At 41.0% G+C, this 19,955-nt stretch overlaps 1 protein-coding gene across 4 annotated transcripts in view; it reads right to left on the bottom strand.

Moving 5' to 3' along the window:
• The window catches only part of GRAMD2B (GRAM domain containing 2B), a 75,441-nt gene that overhangs the window by 15,073 nt on the left and 40,413 nt on the right, over nt 1-19,955 (bottom strand). For 2 of the 4 annotated variants that reach the window (XM_034960429.3, XM_003826686.6), the window contains exons 2-9: nt 17,908-18,027; nt 17,102-17,144; nt 13,657-13,768; nt 11,142-11,208; nt 10,078-10,181; nt 5,636-5,731; nt 2,900-2,971; nt 2,720-2,800 (exon numbers count right to left, since the gene is read on the bottom strand). In XM_034960429.3, the coding sequence (XP_034816320.2) occupies nt 2,720-2,800; nt 2,900-2,971; nt 5,636-5,731; nt 10,078-10,181; nt 11,142-11,208; nt 13,657-13,768; nt 17,102-17,144; nt 17,908-18,027 (695 nt within the window). The remainder of the gene's footprint in view (nt 1-2,719; nt 2,801-2,899; nt 2,972-5,635; nt 5,732-10,077; nt 10,182-11,141; nt 11,209-13,656; nt 13,769-17,101; nt 17,145-17,907; nt 18,028-19,955) is intronic. The other 2 variants (XM_034960424.3, XM_003826683.6) reach the window with 1 other exon arrangement.

The raw sequence follows: 19,955 nt of genomic DNA, 5'->3' as shown, positions 1-19,955 counted from the left end.
CTGAAAGGAAACAGTGAAATGAAGACAGGCTGATATTCCCTTAGTAAACAGGCCGGCCTTTGTAACTCCCAGCCCTTTCACCTAGGCCTGACCTAGAAAACATAGAATAGAAGGAAGGATTACTCCATACGACTGGGATTTTCCCAACAGATGACTGAGTATCTGGTTACTGAAACAGATTTTTCAGGCAGTTAAAATTCTGTCAACAAACACTGGCCAACTTGTTCGAAACAACAAATGTCTAGAAAAACACCCAGAATGCCAATAATTGAGAAGCTTCCAGTGTGAAGCTGAAGAGGTTTCATTAGCACTTCATAATGAGAAAACCTGATTACTACAGACATATATAAGAGAAAAAAATAGAAAGCTTTAAATCCAAGTTCAAATATGTAGACAGACAGAAAGATATTACTAACTTATAATTTTTTTAAAAAAGTATTGGAAACAGAAAAGGAAAAATGGCTTTAGCCAATTAGACCCTGAAAGTAAAGTTTAAGCTTTTTTCCTCCCCTCAACTAAATCAAAACAGGGTTAGTGATAGTACATTTAAATTTTAGAAAGATGATGTAGGAGTAAGGTAAAAAGCACAGACATTCTACTTTGTATTCTACTGGTTCCCCAAAGTGCTTAAGAACTGAAGAGACAAATGGTGTCATTAAAATGTCCTGGCAAAGGTACAATTAGGCTGAGCTTTTAACAATTTAGTCAGCTGCCAAATGAAGAAGAGACTCATCTTGTAAGCAAATTACCAAACTTTCACCTTGAACTAGCTGTCTTTTGTTCATCTCAACACTCATTTCGATTTCATACAAGGATTTATAGGAGAAGGAAAATTGAAAATTTCTTCAATTTAATGATTTCTTGAATGCCTATCTCATATCAGGCAGTATGCAAAGCTCCTTACATACATGATTGCATTTAATCTTCACAGCCACATCATGAAGCTGGCATTTTAATGGATGAAGAAACTGAGTCAAAGCAGTTAAAGAGCTTGCCTGATGCTATAACCTAGCTGGGTGGAGCCCAGATTTAAAACCAGGTTTCTTGGATTCCAAATCATATGTGTTACATTATATTCTGTACTGCTTCCCACTACTGTTTTTCAAGGCAGATTTTTAAGAAATTGAGATAAAATTCAGGTAACATAAAATCCACCATTTAAAAGTATACAATTCAGTGGTGTTTAGAATATTCACAATGTTGTACAGCCATGGCTACAATCTTGTTCCGGAATATTTCCATCACCCCCCAAAGAAAGCCCATACCCATTAGCAGTCACTCTCAATTTCTCCCTCACCCCATTCTCTGGCAACCACTAGTTGACTTTCTGTGCCTGTGGATTTTCCTGTTCAAGATATTTCACATAAAGGGAATCATACAGTATGTAGCCTTTTGAGTCTGGGTTCTTTCACTTAGCATACTGCTTTCAAGGTCCATCTATACTGCTATATTGTAGCAGGTATCAGTACTTCATTTCCTTTTTTTTTTTTTGAGATGGAGTCTCATTGCACTGTCTCCCAGGCTGGAGTACAGTGGCGTGATCTTGGCTCACTGCAACCTCCACCTCCCAGGTTCAAGCAATTCTCCTGCCTCAGCCTCCTGAGTAGCTGGGATTACAGGCATGCATCACCAGGCCTGGCTAATTTTTTGTATTTTTTAGTAGAGACAGGGTTTCAATATGTTGGCCAGGCTGGTCTTGAACTCCTGACCTTGTGATCTGCTCGCCTCGGCCTCCCAAAGTGCTGGGATTACAGGCGTGAGCCACCGCGCCCGGCCCTTAATTTCCTTTTTATGGTTGAATAATATCCCATTGTACAGGTATACCACATTTAAAAAATCCATTAATCAGTTGATGGACATTAGGGTTTTCCCCACCTTTTGGCTATGATGGATAATGCTATTAACATTCTTGTACAAGTGTTTGTGTGAACACGCTTTCAATCCCATTACTTTTAAACTGTTCTCAAAAAAAAGGTTTGTGGGAGATGTTGAAACCATGGGCTCATATTGCTTCACTAATGTTGAATATTTATAATCATTTGAATGATATGGTTGGAACTCTCTTGGGAAAACATTATAACCATTATGGGTACAAATCTTACACAGAGGGAGCTACTTCCCACTGGAGATTTACTCTACGGTTTACAAAGTCTAAGGGAATGAATCAATCTTTACCTGTCACTTGGGCGTTATAGCTTTCTTTTCTTTTCTTTCTTTCTTTCTTTTTTTTTTTTAACAGTTAATTCTGAGCATATTCATTTCTCTTCTAAGTTGTGAAGTCTCTGAAGGCATAAATTAGTTTTAATTTTTCCTGGTATCCTACAGTGTGCACTAGCATGGTGCCTTGAACACAGAAGACATTTAAGGATTTGTGGGATGACTCAGTCCTACCTCAAATAGATTTGTGAATCCCTCTAAGCCAATATTGACAAGCAAACAGAGCAAGATTTTATGAATGCATTCACTGACCAGTAACTCACCAAGATAGTCTACTAGGTGTTTCTTTCTTTTTGCAGGACAACTCTTCAATTACTTGGAAAAAGTTTATGGCTACTATGGTTTCCTCTTCTTCAAGGAAGATATGCCCTGTTTCTTCAACTGTACCTCAAATATTTTGGTCCTAAGCTCTTCCCACACCCTGGTCATGGTGTAAGCACAAGTGTAATTGTGGCACATATTCCCTTTCTTTTGCATTTAGATAGTTATGTAGGCAACTTACCAGAGGCAGAGATGAAGGGCGGTCTGCTCGGAAACTGTTTTCAGCAGAAGATGGATTGGGACTGTTACCAACACTTGTATTCTGAAATTATTGGAACAAAACGAAAAGCCAGATTAACTATGAAACCATAAGAAATACAGAAGAGAGACAGTAATTGAGGCTCAGGGACATCATACTCACTTCTAAGTGTCCACACACAGATTTTAGTAGTTTGTAAGTTGAATCTCTGGAGAGTAAGGAGACAAATATGTACTGAAAAACAAAACAGGATAATTATGAATAGATATTGCCGGATGAGAAGTGAGAGTTGAGAGTTCAGAAAAGTATCTGTATACAGCTTTTTCATTTTCAAACAACATGGACCTCTCTTTGATCTATATTCTCATTCCTCTCACTCAAACATTCCATTTTTATTCCATTCCTGTAATAAAGCAAACATTCTCCCATAAAAGCAACAAAATCTTCAAACCCAATTTAAGAGTAATAAATACATGTAGGGCAAAATGAAGGCTCCAAAAGCCTGTCACTGGTGCCTCAAAAAAGCCCAGAGAAGAAAAGGCCTGGACATTAAGAAAAGGCTGGTGACATTCACTAGATCCCCTTTAAAATCTCTCTCCCTCTGTTTTTGTTTTTAAGGGTATTTAACAATTCCCGAGGGTCCGCCTTCTCTGCTCTGACCTAGATTTCCACTGAAAACTTCCCAGTGGCTCTAATAGGCTAGCTCTCTTTCTTGCCACTTCCAGATTCTTCCTTGTACAAATATGGAGATTTTCTAGTGGAGACTTATAAGTGAGCCATGGGAAAGGAGTAAAATCAAAGCTAGACAAATCATGTGAAGACAAATGACATGAGGAAAAATGATTTTACCATAAACAATATGTTCAGAAAATATAAAAATTTACTTTTTTTCCATCTATTTATGCCATAGAATGTTTTCAGACCTCCTTTCCATGAGTTTGTGATTATCCTTCTCATTCACCAATGAGGGAACTTGAATTATTTCCGAGCAAGTACTATATTCCAAAGTAATTGATATTGTGGGTTCTGGCATCAGGCAGATCCAGTTGCAAATTCTGGCTCTTACACTTACTAAGTGGGTGACATTGGGAAAATTGCTTAACCCCTCTAACTTTCAGTTTTCTTAATAACAGTTATCCATTACAGGGTGGTAGCAAGAAAATATAAGAAAAGCATTAGTGCATGGCCTGACAAGGAGGAAATACTGATGCCTGTTGGCTATTAGTATTTCTAAAAAATCCCCAAATAGATATTAACATATTTTCTAGCTGATCAGAATGGTCTCTTTTATCTTTCCTTCTTTCTTCTTCTCTCTACAAGTTTTCTAGTATGGTTAGAAAGGAAATCTATAGCCAGTCATGGTGGTTCATGCCTGTCATCCCAGCACTTTGGGAGGCTGAGGTAAGAGGATCACTTGAGCCCAGGAATTTGAGACCAGCTCTTGGCAACATAGCAAGACCCCATCTCTATTGAAAAAAGAAAAAACAAAAAAGGAAAAAGGAGAAATGAAATCTATAGAATGTAGAGTTTATGCTTTCATAGAAATAATTCATAAAAGATTAAAAAAATTCATGTGAAAAGTAACCAGACCACTCCACTCCCTCTTTCTTGCCAAGCTGGAATAGACACCACTTTAATGTAAATTTTTCTGATTGTGCATGTCTGCGGTAGCCCAATAGTCAATTCAGCTCTGGAATTTCTATATAGAAGGTAGTTTAGGCAAGCTGTTAGTAAAGCAGGTCTAAAAACTGATCCTGTACCTGCAGTTGCAGAGCAGGTGCAAGTTTTATTTATCTGGAATGGCTCTAGGGAGGTATTGATTGAGGTTATGGGGAGGCTGGCCACCCCCACACCAGGAACTCCTCACTATCAACCTGCCTGCCTCACCCTGTCAGTAAGGTGGTGGTTTTGTTGTTCTTGTTCTTTATATATATTTATTACTTTTTTGAGACAGGGTCTCGCTTTGTCACCCAGGCTGGAGTGCAGTGGTGCTCGATCTCAGCTCACTGCAACCTCTGTCTCCCAGGCTCAAGCAATCCTCCCACCTCAGCCTCCCCAGTAGCTGAGACCACAGGTGTGTGCCACCAAACCCGGCTAATTTTTGTATTTTTTGAAGACAGAGGGTTTCGCCATGTTGCGCAGGTTAGTCTTGAACTCCTGGACTCAAGCGATCCGCCCATTTGGGCCTCCCAAAGTGCTGGGATTACAGGTGTGAGCCCCCATGCCTGGCCTTGTCCTTTTTCTTTTTCTTTGAGACAGGGTCTTGCTCTGTTGCCCAGGCTGGAGTGCAGTGGCACAATCATGGCTCACTGCAGCCTTTACCTCCTGGGCTCAAGTGATTCTCCTACCTCAGCTTCCCAAGTAGCTGGGATCACAGGCACATACCACCACACCTGGCTAATTTTTATGTTTTTTGTAGAGATGGGGTTTCACCATGTTGCCCAGGCTGGTTCCCAACTCCTGGGCTCAAGCAATTCTCCCACCTCAGCCCTCAGCCTCCCAAAGTGCTGGAATTAAAGGCCTGACCTCCTTTTTTTTTTTTTTTTCCTTTAAGACTATTATTAAAGGAACTGAATGTATCAGTTTAGCCTGACCTAGCAGAAGTTGAGAAAGAATTTTATTTTTTTGACCTTGGTCAGGCAAGTATAATTAAGTCAGCAGGAAATTCAAAATTGGCAACACTTCTATGAGAATAAATCACCTTGTGAAGGGAAACAGCACTACATGAATGTCTACAGGCTATAATTTTTAAAATTAGTCTTATGGAATTTTCCTGATTCACCACAGGAGATGATATTTATGGTTTGGAGTCTTGGTCCTTGGCAAGAGACCCCTTAGGCAGCAGAGCCCAGAGCAGGGGGACAAAGCAAAGACGCCCTCACTTGGCTGCATACTCACCCTGTCTGTGACTGTTGCTATGATCAGGGCGTTTGGCACTAGAAGAGCAGTTTTGGTTTTCTTTATTAGGGTTACCGAGAAAGCTGGAATAGAGATCTGAAACAGAATCAGCAAGTTAATGCCAGTTCAGACTTGACAGAACAGCACTTCAAATCTTCACATTAAAGGAAAAAAGAAAAAAAAGGTAAACAGAAATCAAAACCAGCAGCAAGCTCTCCAGCCTCCATGAAAAAAAGCCAGTCTTACAGAGTGGCAGGGATGTATCACTGAGCTCCTCAAAGTGGGGCTTACTAAGCCAGAGGATAAATCTTAATCATCAATTGGACTGAAGATCTTGGTGGGAAACGTTTATCTTCAGACATGGAAATAGAATGCAAAATATGTATTCATTTTAAAGATAAGCCCAAGTCTCTAAAGAAATTTCAAGCTTGTGGTCATCCACTTTGGGCTAACTTCCACATGCCCCACTCTCCTCTGTCTCTAGGTGCATGTTAAAAAGAACTGGTATAATAGGACCATCACTGGATAGAAAATCTGGGACCTGAATTCTTGGCTCAGTTCTGTTACTACAGGTTGAGCATCCTTAATCTGAAAATCATAAATCCAAACTATTCCAAAATCTAAAAGTTTTTGAATGCTGATATTGATGGTCAAAGGAAATGCTCATTGGAGCATTTCAGATTTTGGATTTTTGGATTAGGAATGCTCAGCCAGTTATATGTTGGCAGATATTGCAAAAATCTGAAATCCAAAACACTTCTGGTCCCAAGCATTTTGGATAGGGGATTCTCAACCTGTATCTACATGACCCACTCCCCCGTGTAAGCTATCCATTCTAGGCCTCGGTTTTTTGATTTATAAATTGGAGCTAGCCTCGTCTGCTTCTCAGGATTTTCTGTGGATTAAGTGAGATAATATATGCACAATGCCCAGTGATGAATAAAAATTTCATTCGCCTCCTCACTTGTTTCATGAAATCAGGATGGGTGACATAAAAGAATTCTAAATACTTTTCTGGTTCAACAAAGAATAACAACAACAGTAACTATAGAAGCTACCATTATTGATACCTATTTACCAGATAGAATTTAATTTAATTATGATCATACATAGTCAATATTATGAGAAATAAAGAAATTTATTTAGAGAGGTGCATGTCATACATAAGAAGTTACAAAGATGGAATTCAAGCCAATCTGATTCCAAATGTGGGTTCTTTTCAATACAATGTGCTATAAGAATGTATCAAATGGCACAAAGAACAGAAGTTCATGATAATTTATGTTATACCTCTCCAACCAAGTTTGATCTCAAAGGAAAATGGATCACATCACTTCAATCCCTGAAAATAGAGTCGCACACAGCCATGGTAAAATGATCTGACTTCCCCCTTCCCTAGGAACTCACACTCACTTGAACATCTACTTCTTGAAAATGCCTCACATATTCTCAAAGAGATGGGCTTTATGTAAGTACTGCCAGCTTGAAGGAAGCAAATGAGCTTTTTTTTTTGAGACAGAGTTTTGCTCTTGTTGCCCAGGCTGGAGTGCAATGGTGCAATCTTGGCTCACGGCAACCTCCTTCTCCCAGGTTCAAGTGATTCTCCTGCCTCAGCCTCCTGAGTAGCTGGGATTACAGGCATGCGCCGCCACACCCAGCTAATTTTTTTTTTTTTTTGAGATGGAGTTTCATTCTTGTTGCCTGGGCTGGAGTGCAGTGGCACGATCTCGGCTCACCGCAACCTCCACCCACTGGGTTCAAGTGATTCTCCTGCCTCAGCCTCCCTAGTAGCTGGGATTACAGGCATGTACCACCATGCCTGGCTGATTTTGTATTTTAAGTAGAGAAGGGGTTTCTCTATGTTGTTCAGGCTGGTCTCAAACTCCTGACCTCAGGTAATCCGCCTGCCTCGGCCTCCCAAAGTGCTGAGATTACAGGTGTGAACCACCGCGCCCGGCCACATCCAGCTAATTTTGTATTTTTAGTAGAGATGAGATTTCTCCATGTTGGTCAGGCTGGTCTTGAACTCCCAACCTCAGGTGATCTGCCCGCCTTGGCCTCCCAAAGTGCTGGGATTACAGGCGTGAGCCACTGTGCCTGGCCACAAAATGAGCTTTTAATTTTGAATATTTGCATTCACATCTGGGTTTATGAGATGGGCTTATTTATTGCCCTCAATGATCTAGGCTGGAAGACTATGGAAGAACAAGGGGCTAAACCAATCAAGACATTTTCTAAAAACTGTTTGCCAAAGAACTCTACTCACAACATTTTTCAAAGGCAGGAGGCAATTCAGAACTTACAAGTTGGGATAAGTTTGGAAAAAAAGAATTTGAGATCTACTTAGATGATGATTTTTTAAAAATGAGTCTAATTTTGTTTCTGAGCAACAATACAAACATGCAGTGACAAAGGGCTAGAAATTTAGATTTTTCATAATCTAAGGCATGGAACACCCTTAAGAAGGAGTTTTCAAGCAATTGCTTCATGAGTATAAAATTACAGCCAGATAACATTTGTAAAATAAAGCTTAAGTCACTTTTCAGTTTGAGCTTAGACAGAATGTGATACATGCATGTTAATTTTACTGGCATCTGAAAATACCAACAGGCTGACTAAAAAGGTCCGGATTAAATTAAGGCTATACTTTATTAATATTTTTCCAGGGTAAATGATAATATTTTTCCAGGGTAATGGTAACATTTTTCCAGGGTAAACTGCTTTAGAAGGGGAACTTGATTAGAAAGTTCCCGTTGTAGAGCAATTGTTTGGGTGCCTTCAGCTCATATTGGACCATGTTGGACTGAGGTCCATTGGCAGTGAGGAAATTCTGCAACATCTCTGAAGCCCAAATCTCCTTTGACACCATCCTTAGAAGGGATGGAACATACAAGTCACTATCATGGTTCTTATTCCCATGCCCTGCTAATTTTCAGTCTCCTGCTTCTGTAGGTTACACATTGTAAAAGCAATCTCAGTATATCCATGTCTTCAAAAAACCAGGGTCACTCCTTCTAACTTCTTTTTATCAGTTCTTAGGTAGAAGTAGAACTTTAAAACCATTGCTAGAGTCATATTAGCTTGAAAGTGCACTGACTGCCTTTGTGAATCCCCCATCCCTTAACAAAGACTAATACTTTGTTCATTAGTATCTTCAGTCCCTGCTGCTCTGCTCAGAGATGTTGGCTCTCTATGAATTCCTGAGAACTATATCACATTGATCAGTACTACCCAATCCCCTTCCCCATTCCATGAACAAGACCTTTAATCCAGAAATGTAGAAATATATGAAATACTGCTTCATATTGCTTTGTATTATACTGATTCAGATAATACTGTCGATCAAATAATGCTTAGCTAAACATAGCTCTATATGATAAAAAATCAATAAAAAAGAATATGTTTTACCTAAAGAATAGTATGTTAGCCTCTAGCTCCAACACCAACAAAAGAAAATATTCCTATTAGATTTGTTAAGTGGTCTTTATGCAATTGCCAGTGGTTTTAGAGAGAATATTTAAATAAGGCACATCTACTACTCAAAAAGAAGTTTTAATCAGCGACTTCATGAGTATGAAAGTTGCTTCTTCATAATCATGAATCAGAATGACTGAAAACTCACTAAGGTCATGCAAACCCAAGAAGGTGTTTCTCTGGTGTTATTCTGGAGGCCTGAATGAACTGTGATGTGACATCATAGCTCAAAGGTAAAAAAATGTCAGTGGGATAGAATTATCTTTTCCTTGATAGGCCATAGTCCCACGGTCCCCAGTTTAGAGGGCAGTGCCAATTCCTTTAGGCTGTTCTCCTTAATGCCTCAGGATGTCATGTGTCTCTGCTCCCCCAAATCTATATTTAATAATAATGAAAAGATGTAATATCAGAGTACACTTGGGACTGAGGGTGTCTGACTTACCCAGGCTAGGCCTTAACTGCTCTACTTCCTGCTCATTTTGTGCTGGTGAGGGTACAAAGGGAGTGCTAATAAGTAGCTTATTTATAGGCCTGCTGTCCTAGATATCACTGGTAACTGGTATAAATATGGTATAAAAATTGATGTTTCTTAAAAGAAATGATTTTGGTTTAAATGTATGTCTTTGAAAATCATGGCATACCCTCCATATAAACAACTTTGAGTGCTCTCTGGTGACATCTGAGTAAAAAGGATTTAGGGTATGGTTATGGGTGAGGTACATGTGTATATATGAGGTATATGTGTATAAACAAATGAGTGAGAAAATAATGTTTAGGGAAAAAGGGAAGTTAGTGTCTTCTGGAGGCATTTAGAATGCATAGTATTTGGAATTACAACAAAAGAAACTTGACATAAAAGAATAACCATGATACAAATATCTATAAATATAGCTAAATTTAAGATGATTAATATTTACCATATATAATAAAGTATAGGGTTAGCGTTTTTTTTTTTTAATTATACCAACCTTTGTGTCTTTTCCAAAGACTTTGGAATGAAAACAAATCCAGTTTTCTGATACAAAGAGCTTTCCTTGGTATAGTATTTCTTTCTGTAGAGCACAGGTAAAGCCTGGGAAAATATACACAGGCACAGCATCATTTAGAATTTCCACTTAAAATAAAAACCATGTATATATTTTGGTGACTCAAGGATGGGCAGAGATAATACATTCACACTCAAAAGTTTTATTACCTCTTCTTCTGTCATCTTTATGGAAAGAAAGCTGTGGCAACCAGTTTGCTTTTAAGTTCAAAGTCTTACCAACTTCAGTATAAATATCAGAATGAAAAGGCAAATCTACCATTGTACCTGAGAGACCAAGAATGGGGTCTTACAAGTCTCCTCTATTTAGCCTGGTGTGTCACCATGTGCTGATATTAGTACACCTGTTCCCCTTTTCCCCAGTATTTTCAGTAATGACTGTTTTCAAAATACATGGCCTCACTAGGGGAACAGCACATAACCCACACCTCCTGTTTGAAGGTCATGGCAGGAACCCAGCATCTTGCCTCAACTTTTGCACATCAAGAGAGGCTAGAATGGAACTTTGGGCCCCTTGATGAACCACTGCAGAGCCTAGTAGGCGTGCTTAACTAGCATGCTGGGCAAGATATTTAGGTGACTATCTCACCCTTCATAGTGGCATCAGCACATGTCTGTCCATGTCTAAGGATGTGAGTTTTCTTTTAGCCTTCTTCTAGTGGCCTCTCTTGCCCCAGGCTTGTTATCCTAAATCTTAAAGCAATGTAACCATGTGCATTTCAGCAATAAATAAAGAAGGGAAGGGTATCACGGAACCATCTTGGGTGACTCCATACCCCATGGAGAACTGTTTCTTTTTCTCCTCTGTGATCTTTTCACGCTGCCTGGTGAAAGCTGACTGAAGCTGATGTTATTGTTATGTTATGACTTTCAGAAACCTGATCCCCTTGGTGACTCAGTCCATGGACTATGCCCTTTTTCTTCCCCAAAACTAATGATCAACTTTTCAAATATGTAGCTTAAAAAGTCAAACAGGTCAGAACTTACTTTGCTTCAGTGGTTCCTCCGTTGGGACACTAAGAAACAACTTGTGAAAGTGCATATTGGCCTTGTACTACAATGAGAACAAAATACAAGCATCACCATTCTCACTTTCTTGTGAAACATCACAAATTCAACTTCAACAACAAATTTTCCCTCCCTTAATAGTATCTTTAGGAATTCCTTCTCACTGATCTTACAGTCTCTGACACAAGCCTTCAGTAAAACACAGTGAAAGTCTGGGCACACAGTTTCATTTTCTAACAAGTTTAATGCTTTGCTGGTTGGATATAATGATGCAGCTGCTGGTCAGCCTACTGCCGAGGTAACAGGGCTGGACAAGGATGTCCCTGATGAGAAATGGGATGAAATTCTAAGGAATCTCATTAGGGAAGGTACTGGATCCCAGGTACTAAAGGTACCAGTGAGTACTCTCAGAAGAGTACAGTGGTTCAAAGCTTTGTAGTCAGGTAAACCTGAGTTGAAGTCTTGGCTGTAATGGCTCTAGCTCTTGGTGTGTGACCATGGCTTAGTCACTTAATCTCCCTGGGCCTTGGTTTCCTCTTCTGTACCAGAGGGCAAAAACAGTACCTGCCTCAAGGGATGCCATGAGGCTTAAATGGGATAATACATGTAAAGGACCTATAGTCTAAGGCAACATATGGCCACTCTTCCTACTGTATTATTGTGAAGGCATTTCCTTAGCCAGTGACAGGAGTAGGATGCAGTAGTAGGCTACTGACAAGACAAGTAGGATTTCATACAAAGACTTCACTCTCCAGGGCAGCAGAAGGCCCAAGACCATGAAAGCTGTAAATCACTTCATCTTCAAGGGATCTGTTTTCAGAACTGTGACAATAACAATGGATAGCCAGCAATTTACAGCTTGTAAAACACTTTCACCTGCATCATATAGCTATTAAGAGTAGAACTGTTAGCTAGATGTGGTGGCATGTGCCTGTAGTCCTAGCTACTCGGGAGGCTGAGGCAGGAGGATCTCTTGAGCCCAGGAGTTCAAGCCTGCAGCGAACTATGGGGTAGAACTCGATCCTCCCTCCACAGGATCAATCTGCCTCATAGGATGCTTCTGAAGAAAAATTCTTATAAGGAGAATGGGTAGGAGGCCCTGGATGGCTTTATTATCCAAACCAAGAGTGGTCTCAATGGCAAAACTGGCCCTGTTTTGCCATAAAGAACTACAGACCAGGTCATCAAGATGACAGATGGTCCCTGCAAGTCAACTATTTTACAGATAAACTCCTTATAGAAAGATACCTTGATTAAAGCTAGGTGTTCTATGGCTTCACTGAGCTTTTGTTTTCAATGGCTACAGTGAGCAGTGGTTGCACGCTTGATTTAAAATATGCTAGGCCATAAACTCTTCAAAAATGTCAACATAATAAATGGCAAAAAAGGTAGTGGGGCTGCTTTCAATTAAAAGGGACATAGCAGGCTGAGCGCGGTGGCTCATGCTCGTAACCGCAGCATTTTGGGATGCAGAGGTGGGTGGATCGCCTGAGGCCAGGAGTTTGAGATGAGCCTGGCTAACACGGCAACACCCTGTCTGTATTAAAAATACAAAAATTAGCTGGGTGTGGTGGTGCACATCTGTAATCCCAGCTACTCAGATGGTTGAGTCATGAGAATCACTTAAACCCGGGAGGTGGAGGTTGCAGTGAGCCAAGATTGTGGCACTGCACTCCAGCCTGGGCAACAGAGCAAGACTCTGTCTCGAAAAAAAAAAGAAAAGACATAGCAGTTACATGCAGTATGTGACTCTTGACTGGATCCTGGAGAGGAAAAAAACACCTTTATAAAGGATATTTATTACTGGGACTACTATGGAAATTCAAAAGTGAATTTTGTATTAATAATATTTTAATACATTTCATATTTAAATTTCTTGGGTGTGCCGATGGTTTTTGGTTTAGCTCTTAGGAAACACATATTCAAGTATTTAGAGGGGTGAAGAATTAAGAAAAACCCCAAACTCCTGTCCCCAGCACATGCATCACACTCTCTGATGACATAGAACTAGGCTTTGTTTCCTATCTGGGTATATTTTAAAGCAGAACCAAAATTAGTTCTGGAGAAGAATCCTGACCCTGTTCAAAGGTCTAACTCCTCTGTGTGCAGTTGGCTGGCCTACTACTATTCAGGCAGGTGCCTTATCAGACTCTTCAATTTCAGTACAAGGATGTCACAACTCCCCTTGTCCTGCCAATTATTGGATAAGCACATGACTTTGTGTTGGTCCCTGATCTCTGGGTATCTGTCAGAGTTCGAGGCCACAGCATGGAACTCACCACCATGCAATGTGCTGAAAAATGAGTTGTGGAATATAACGTTGCTGAAAAATGGACTGGAGGAACTGCTGCCTGTTTGTTCTTCTAAATTCTCTAAACTCTATACCTATATTAGTCTTGACCAGCAGGAAGGTGCATACTTGGGTTCCTTCTTGTCACTGGCTTCAATAGCCCTGTCACCCTCTAAGACAATACAAATTCCATTCTCAAATTACCTGGCTGGAAGATGAAGACTTTTTTCTTTCAGTCTTAGGGTCATTTTTGCTTTCTGTTTTACAGTCGTTCTTATCACTTGCTAAAGAGGCACCATCAAAACTGGATTTTGACCTAAAGAAAGAAAGTCCAGGGTTTTCTATAAGATAATTTTTTTTTTTTTGAGACAGTTTTGCTCTGTTGCCCAGGCTGAAGTGCAGCAGCATGATCACGGTTCACTGCAACCTCCCCATCCAGGACTCAAGCGATCCTCCCACCTCAGCCTCCTGAGTAGCTGGGACTACAGGTGCGTGCCACCATGCCCAGCTCATTTTCTTGTAGAGATGGGATTTCACCACGTTGCCCAGACTGGTCTTGAACTCCCGGACTTAAGCAATCTACCTGCCTTGGCTTCCCAAAGTGCTGGGATTACAGCACTTTGAGATACATTTTTCATTAATTTATTGTAATAAATCTTGATTATTATACTATCTTCTAAGAAAACCTGACATTTGTTTTTCTTTTCTGGATATCAAAAATCATTCATGATACTCTGAGAGCATTTACACAGCACATGCTTTAGGACACTGCAATGATTTCATCAGGCTGTAATCAAAAACTAGAAATAGTAACTTACAGAGGGTGAAATAACAATCAAGTTGTGAAAATAATTACATCGTTTTAAAACTAAACTATTTTAATCAGTATTTAAAAAGGAATACTTGAGGCAAATTACTAAATAGTATTGCAGCTATAGTTCAAAGAATATTTTTGTTTCAGAATTCCACTAATATTTAACAGGTATTAACTGAGTGGGGCATTGTGTTAAATGTCTTGGGGCCCATAACACAGTTTGTATCCTTAAGGCGCCTGTGTACGCATGCATCAAACACTTTTTTAAAAAGGCAGTACATGATTTAGCACCAAAAAAAAATACATATTATAGGAGTTAGGAGAAGCTATGGAGCCAATAAGTCTAACAGGAGGTAAGAGAAGAGGAAAACAGGCCGGGCACAGTGGCTCATGCCTGTAATCACAGCACTTTGGGAGGTCAAGGTGGGCGGACCACCTGAGGTCAGGAGTTTGAGACCGGCCTGGCCAACATAGCGAAATCCCATCTCTATTAAAAATACAAAAATTAGCTGGGCATGATGGTGGGCGCCTGTAGTCCCAGCTACTCGGGAGGCTGAGGCAGAAGAATCGCTTGAACCCGGGAGGCAGAGGTTGCAGTGAGCTGATATTGCACCACTGCACTCCAGCCTGGGGGACAGAGCAATATTCTGTCTCAAAAAAGAAAAATAAAGTTAAATTTAAAAAAGTAAATAAATAGAAGAGGAAAACAATAGAATATGTGGGCTTAAAATGCTGGGCCTAACAGGATAAGCAAGAATTGGGTATGAGGAAAAGAGACAAAACATCCCAGAGTGGGAACACAATAAAAGTGAAATCAGAATAAAAAAAATGAAACCACAAAACATGTTTGAAGCCAAGTCTTCCTTTTTCCTGTTAAGCACAGAGGTCAGAGCTCCAGAGTTTCCTTCTAAGATGATTCTAGTCCTGATTTTCCATTTTAGTGGATGTGTACATTTGTACATATCTTCAACCCTACGGCTAAACGCAGTCATTTCAAAGTAGAATGCATGGATGATTTTTGGAGTTATATATATGAATAAGTTTTATGATTATGAAGTTGCTTTAATGTTTACTGGGAGGAAATGACACATAAAATCCATGATTTCACAATATTATTCCTTAAAATGAGGTTCAGTTAAAAAAATTGGTTCAAAGTGGATTTAAGAACAATCTGAAATAACTCAGGTGGTACATGGGTGTCACAGAGAAACAGAAAGGACTGAAGTTAGAGAATTATGCTCTGGTTTCCTCAGCTGTGAAAAGATGGACTATATGATGTCCTAGGCCTCTTCTAGCCACCACAGTGTATGATTCCACAATGCTGAAATCACAGGGCAAATACCCCTCAGCAGTTCAAGGTAAATGAGTTTAATTTCAGATACAGGCCATTGAAGCTATTCACAGACATAAATTCCCTGGGAATTTTAGGGATTACATTTTTTTGGAAGCTATGAAAAAACATTTGTTCTCTATTTGAAAATAAAATTATCTGTACAAATGTCAACTTGCCTTTTATTTATATTATTCACAGATTTGAATTCATCACCTCTACTGATTCCCATTAATAAATGTTAATGGAATGGGCAAGGAAATGATCCGACCTTTTGAAGATCCATGGACTGCAAGCAAATATGACAGGTAGGGTGGCTCTACCCTTGATAATTTCAAAAGGCACAAGCAATAAGGGGGTTCATCTGCATGACACTGGCCCCTGTGGACAGGGTATGTATGTATATAATATGGATTTCTTTGGGTCTTTTCAACCCTGTTATTCTCACTTCCTACAGGTGACAAGAAGCCCAGTGCAAAATGAAAATGTGGGGTCCTTTATATAAAAATTATTAATTAATTAATAAAAACAAAGTAAAAACAAGTAAAAATTATTAATTAATAATTTTTATATAGAGACAAAGTCTCACACTGTTGCTGAGGCTGGAGTGGCACAATCTCGGCTTACTGCAACCTCCACTTTCCGGGTTCAAGCGATTCTCCTGCCTCAGCCTCCTGAGTGCATGCACTACCACACCCGGCTAATTTTTTATTTTTAGTAGAGATGGGGTTTCACCATGTTAGCCAGGCTGGTCTCGAACTCCTGACCTCAAGTTATCCACCCACCTCAGCCTCTCAAAGTGCTAGGATTACAGGTGTGAGCCACCATGCCCGGCCCCCTTACATAAAAATTATTAAGCATTTCTGGATAGCAAGAGGGGAACATTAAACCAAGTGTGGGCCCTTTCCAACTGCAGGAACCGCATGCCCATGAAGTTTAGCAAGCATGCCCTGTGAGAGTGTATTATTGTTACTGAAGCCTGGGGAAGTTGGAGTAAAACCAACAGTGTTTTTAAGGTGCCTGTTGTAGTCAGCCAACAGTGGTAAAAGACATGAGAAATAATGTGCCTTGTGCCTTTGTGAAGAGAAGCATTAGGTGAGGCTTTGAGGGGAAACAACTAGAGGAAAAAGAATTGTTAAAGTGAGATGCTGGCCCTTTGGGAGGCCGAGGCTGGTGGATCACCTGAGGTCAGGAGTTCAAGACCAACCTGGTCAACATGGTGAAACCCTGTCTCTACTAAAAGTACAAAAATTAGGTGGGCATGGTGGTGCATGCCTGTAGGCCCAGCTACCAGGGTGGCTGAGGGAGGAGAATCGCTTGAACCTGGGAGGCGGAGGTTGCTGTGAGCTGAGAATGTGCCACTGCACTCCAGCCTGGATGACAGAGCGAGACTCCGACTGGAAAAAAAAAAAGTGAGATGCCACAAAACAGCATGCAGGAAAGATGGAGAGATAATTGGGAATTAGAGTCAGAAGAGGAAAATTTCGGGAGGAGTTAAGACTTACTCTTGGTCCTGAATGAAGCATAGATTTGGAGAGAAGATATGGGCTGGGAAGCCAGGAAGGAAGCAAAAAGCGGAGTTAATAATCTTTTAGCAGAGACCAAAAGAAGTAGAAGGTAGCAGTTCTCAAAGTTCTAATAATGGTGAAGGACCACAATGATTTCTGTACTCAGTTTAGATAAACTGCACTCACCCATCACACACTGTTGGTTTAACCGCTATCTTTTAAGTGCCCCAAAGCAACTTTAGTCTCTACCAACTTTAGTCTCTACCAACTTTAGTCTCTACCAAATGGTAGTTGGTGCCTCTGAGAAAGATGAGGCTACAGCTACACATCTCAAAACCACCTCTCCCCTCCGGCCCCACAACCAAACCAACCCTCCCTCTTAGTCTGTCACAGGAAACTGGTGGCCTGGTGGGTCCCCGGGATGGGGATTCTTTTCCTCGGCTTTTTTCACAGCCCCTAGGAAAGTGAGACACCAGGTGTGCACACCCAAGGCCGGGCAGACACTCCAACCTGGCCAGCCTTCCCAGCTTTCTAAACATATGCCTGAGAGGGGTCCACCCTGGCCTCATCACTCAGCAAAATCAGCGCTTTCAGAAAGGTGCAGATGCTCTGCTGAAGGCTAGGGCAGGAGGGAGAAAAAGATGCTGCCTGGGTATCAAGGAAAAATGCTCATTCTTTCTCAGGAGTATTATTTGTCTATGGTATTAATAAATCCTCACTCTTAACAAAAAACCCCTGCTCCTCCTGTAACGCCCTCTCCCCAAAAGACAAAAGAGAACAAAGAGAGTCAACGGAGGACTTACCATAGGCTAATGATTTTCTTCTGGTCTGGGGAGTCCGCCTCCACAGATGGGGTAGGGGATTGAGCTGTTGGCGACCTGCAGGCTTTCTTTTTCTCCTCCACACCATTCTCAGCCTCTGAGCTGAAGAAGAAAGGAAACCGCTTCACTTTAGACATTCAGAGAGAGGTAGCTGGAAGGAAAACGATGAAGTAACATGGTTTTCTAGAGAATGGAATGATTTTCATTCCTCACTGATAGGCTAGTTAACTTTGACAGCGAGGCCCTTTCCCAATCTCCATTCTAACCCCTTGCCTGGTGTCCCAACGGCAGTAGCTGCAGGTCACACCTGTTTCACTTGTAAATGCCAGACTGTGTGGACTTGCTGGCTCCCAGGTCTGTGCTGCCCAGCTCTGCTCTGCATGGGCTGTGCTGGGGCAGCAGATCACCTGGAGGCTGGGAGCGCCCTGCACACGCACACACGCACATGTACACATGCTCACGTGTGGCCTCCTGCAGGTGTGAGCCTTCCTGCTGGGAACCCCCACCCCTTTTGTTTGCATTTCTCTTATGTCACTTACACGTTGTTTAACCAAGCAGTTCCCTAAGCAATTTACAGTCTCTAATCTTTACAACCACCCAGACTAGGTAGGAATTACTACCCTCATTTTACAGGTGAGGAATCTGAGGCTCTTGCTATCTTGCCTAAGTTCAGAGAGCTAGCATCTATCTTACTTGAGATTCAAACTTAGTATGTCTGTCTGCAAAACCTTTGTGTTCTCTCTCTCCATTCATCCCCCCAACCACCTACTCATCCATTTATCCTCATAATTAACTCTTCAGTGTGAGAGCTCCAGGGAGGAGTGGGAATCTTACTCATCTTTGTCTTAACCACGGGGTCTAGGATAGTGTTGACTTACAGTCATGATCAATAGGCTTTGGAAAAACTAGGTCTGACCTTGGTAAAAGAGAAGGTGGAAGGGAGTAGAGGGGAAGGTGAGTCAAGAAGGTTTGTCCATAGAACCAACAAACAGAGGACAACCAGCTTGGGGGATGCAGAAGTGAGTTCCCTCAGTCGGCCAGTGAAGATCTCTTGGGAAGCAGGGGAAACCACTTCCAATGGGAAAGTGGGAAAGGAAGGGATGTTGAAGGAAGAATACAAAATGTTATTTATGGATCAGAACTTCTTTGGTGTGTCAGCTCAGTAAAACACAAACGATACTTCTGAGGATGTGAGGACTCCATGGAGACTGAGCCTAAAGAAAGACATGTTAAGATGGCATTGCTATGAGAGATTAGCTAATCTTCACTTTCATTTACCACCTATTTGGTAGTCTCACCTGCATATGACTGTGCAGGCAGGAAATGCCACTGGATAGTTTAAGCTGTGTGGTTGCTTTGCTGATCACTTTTCACAGCATATGAAAATTGCAGCCTAGGCGAGGAGTCCTATTGTAGTGTCAGAATCAAGACCAGTATATCTGACAAGGGTATCTAACTAATAACACCCACAGATGGTTGATGCTCTTTTTTTTTTTTTTGAGATGGAGTTTCACTCTGGTTGCCCAGGATGGAGAGCAGTGGCACGATCTCGGCTCACTGCAACCACTGCCTCCTAGGTTCAAGAGATTCTCCTGCCTCAGCCTCCCAAGTAGCTGGGATTACAGGCGCACGCCACCATGCCTGGCTAATTTTTGTATTTTTAGTAGAGACGGGGTTTTGCTATGTTGGCCAGGCTGGTCTCGAACTCCTGACCTCAGGTGATCTGCCCACCTTGGCCTCCCAAAGTGCTGGGATTACAGGCGTGAGCCACTGCACCCGGCCAAATGGTTGACGCTCTTAATTTTGTGGTAAGCATTTCTCTTTTCCTAGTAGATACATATCTGAGGACAGAGGTCCAACCTTCTATTTCTTCAATTCTTCTCCAAGTACTTAAAACAGTTACATACATTAAAAGGGCTCAGTCCATAACAGAACTGCATTATGTGACAAAGGTACATGGAAGGCTGAGGCATTGAAATATTATTAGGAAAACCCTGTTTTGGTTTAAAATAATAATTGGACTTTATTAA

The sequence above is a fragment of the Pan paniscus genome, chromosome 4 (genome assembly GCF_029289425.2).
Source record: "Pan paniscus chromosome 4, NHGRI_mPanPan1-v2.0_pri, whole genome shotgun sequence".
NCBI lineage: Eukaryota > Metazoa > Chordata > Mammalia > Primates > Hominidae > Pan > Pan paniscus.
Note: the sequence above shows the minus strand (reverse complement) of the source record. Positions and strands in the feature narration are given on the sequence as shown.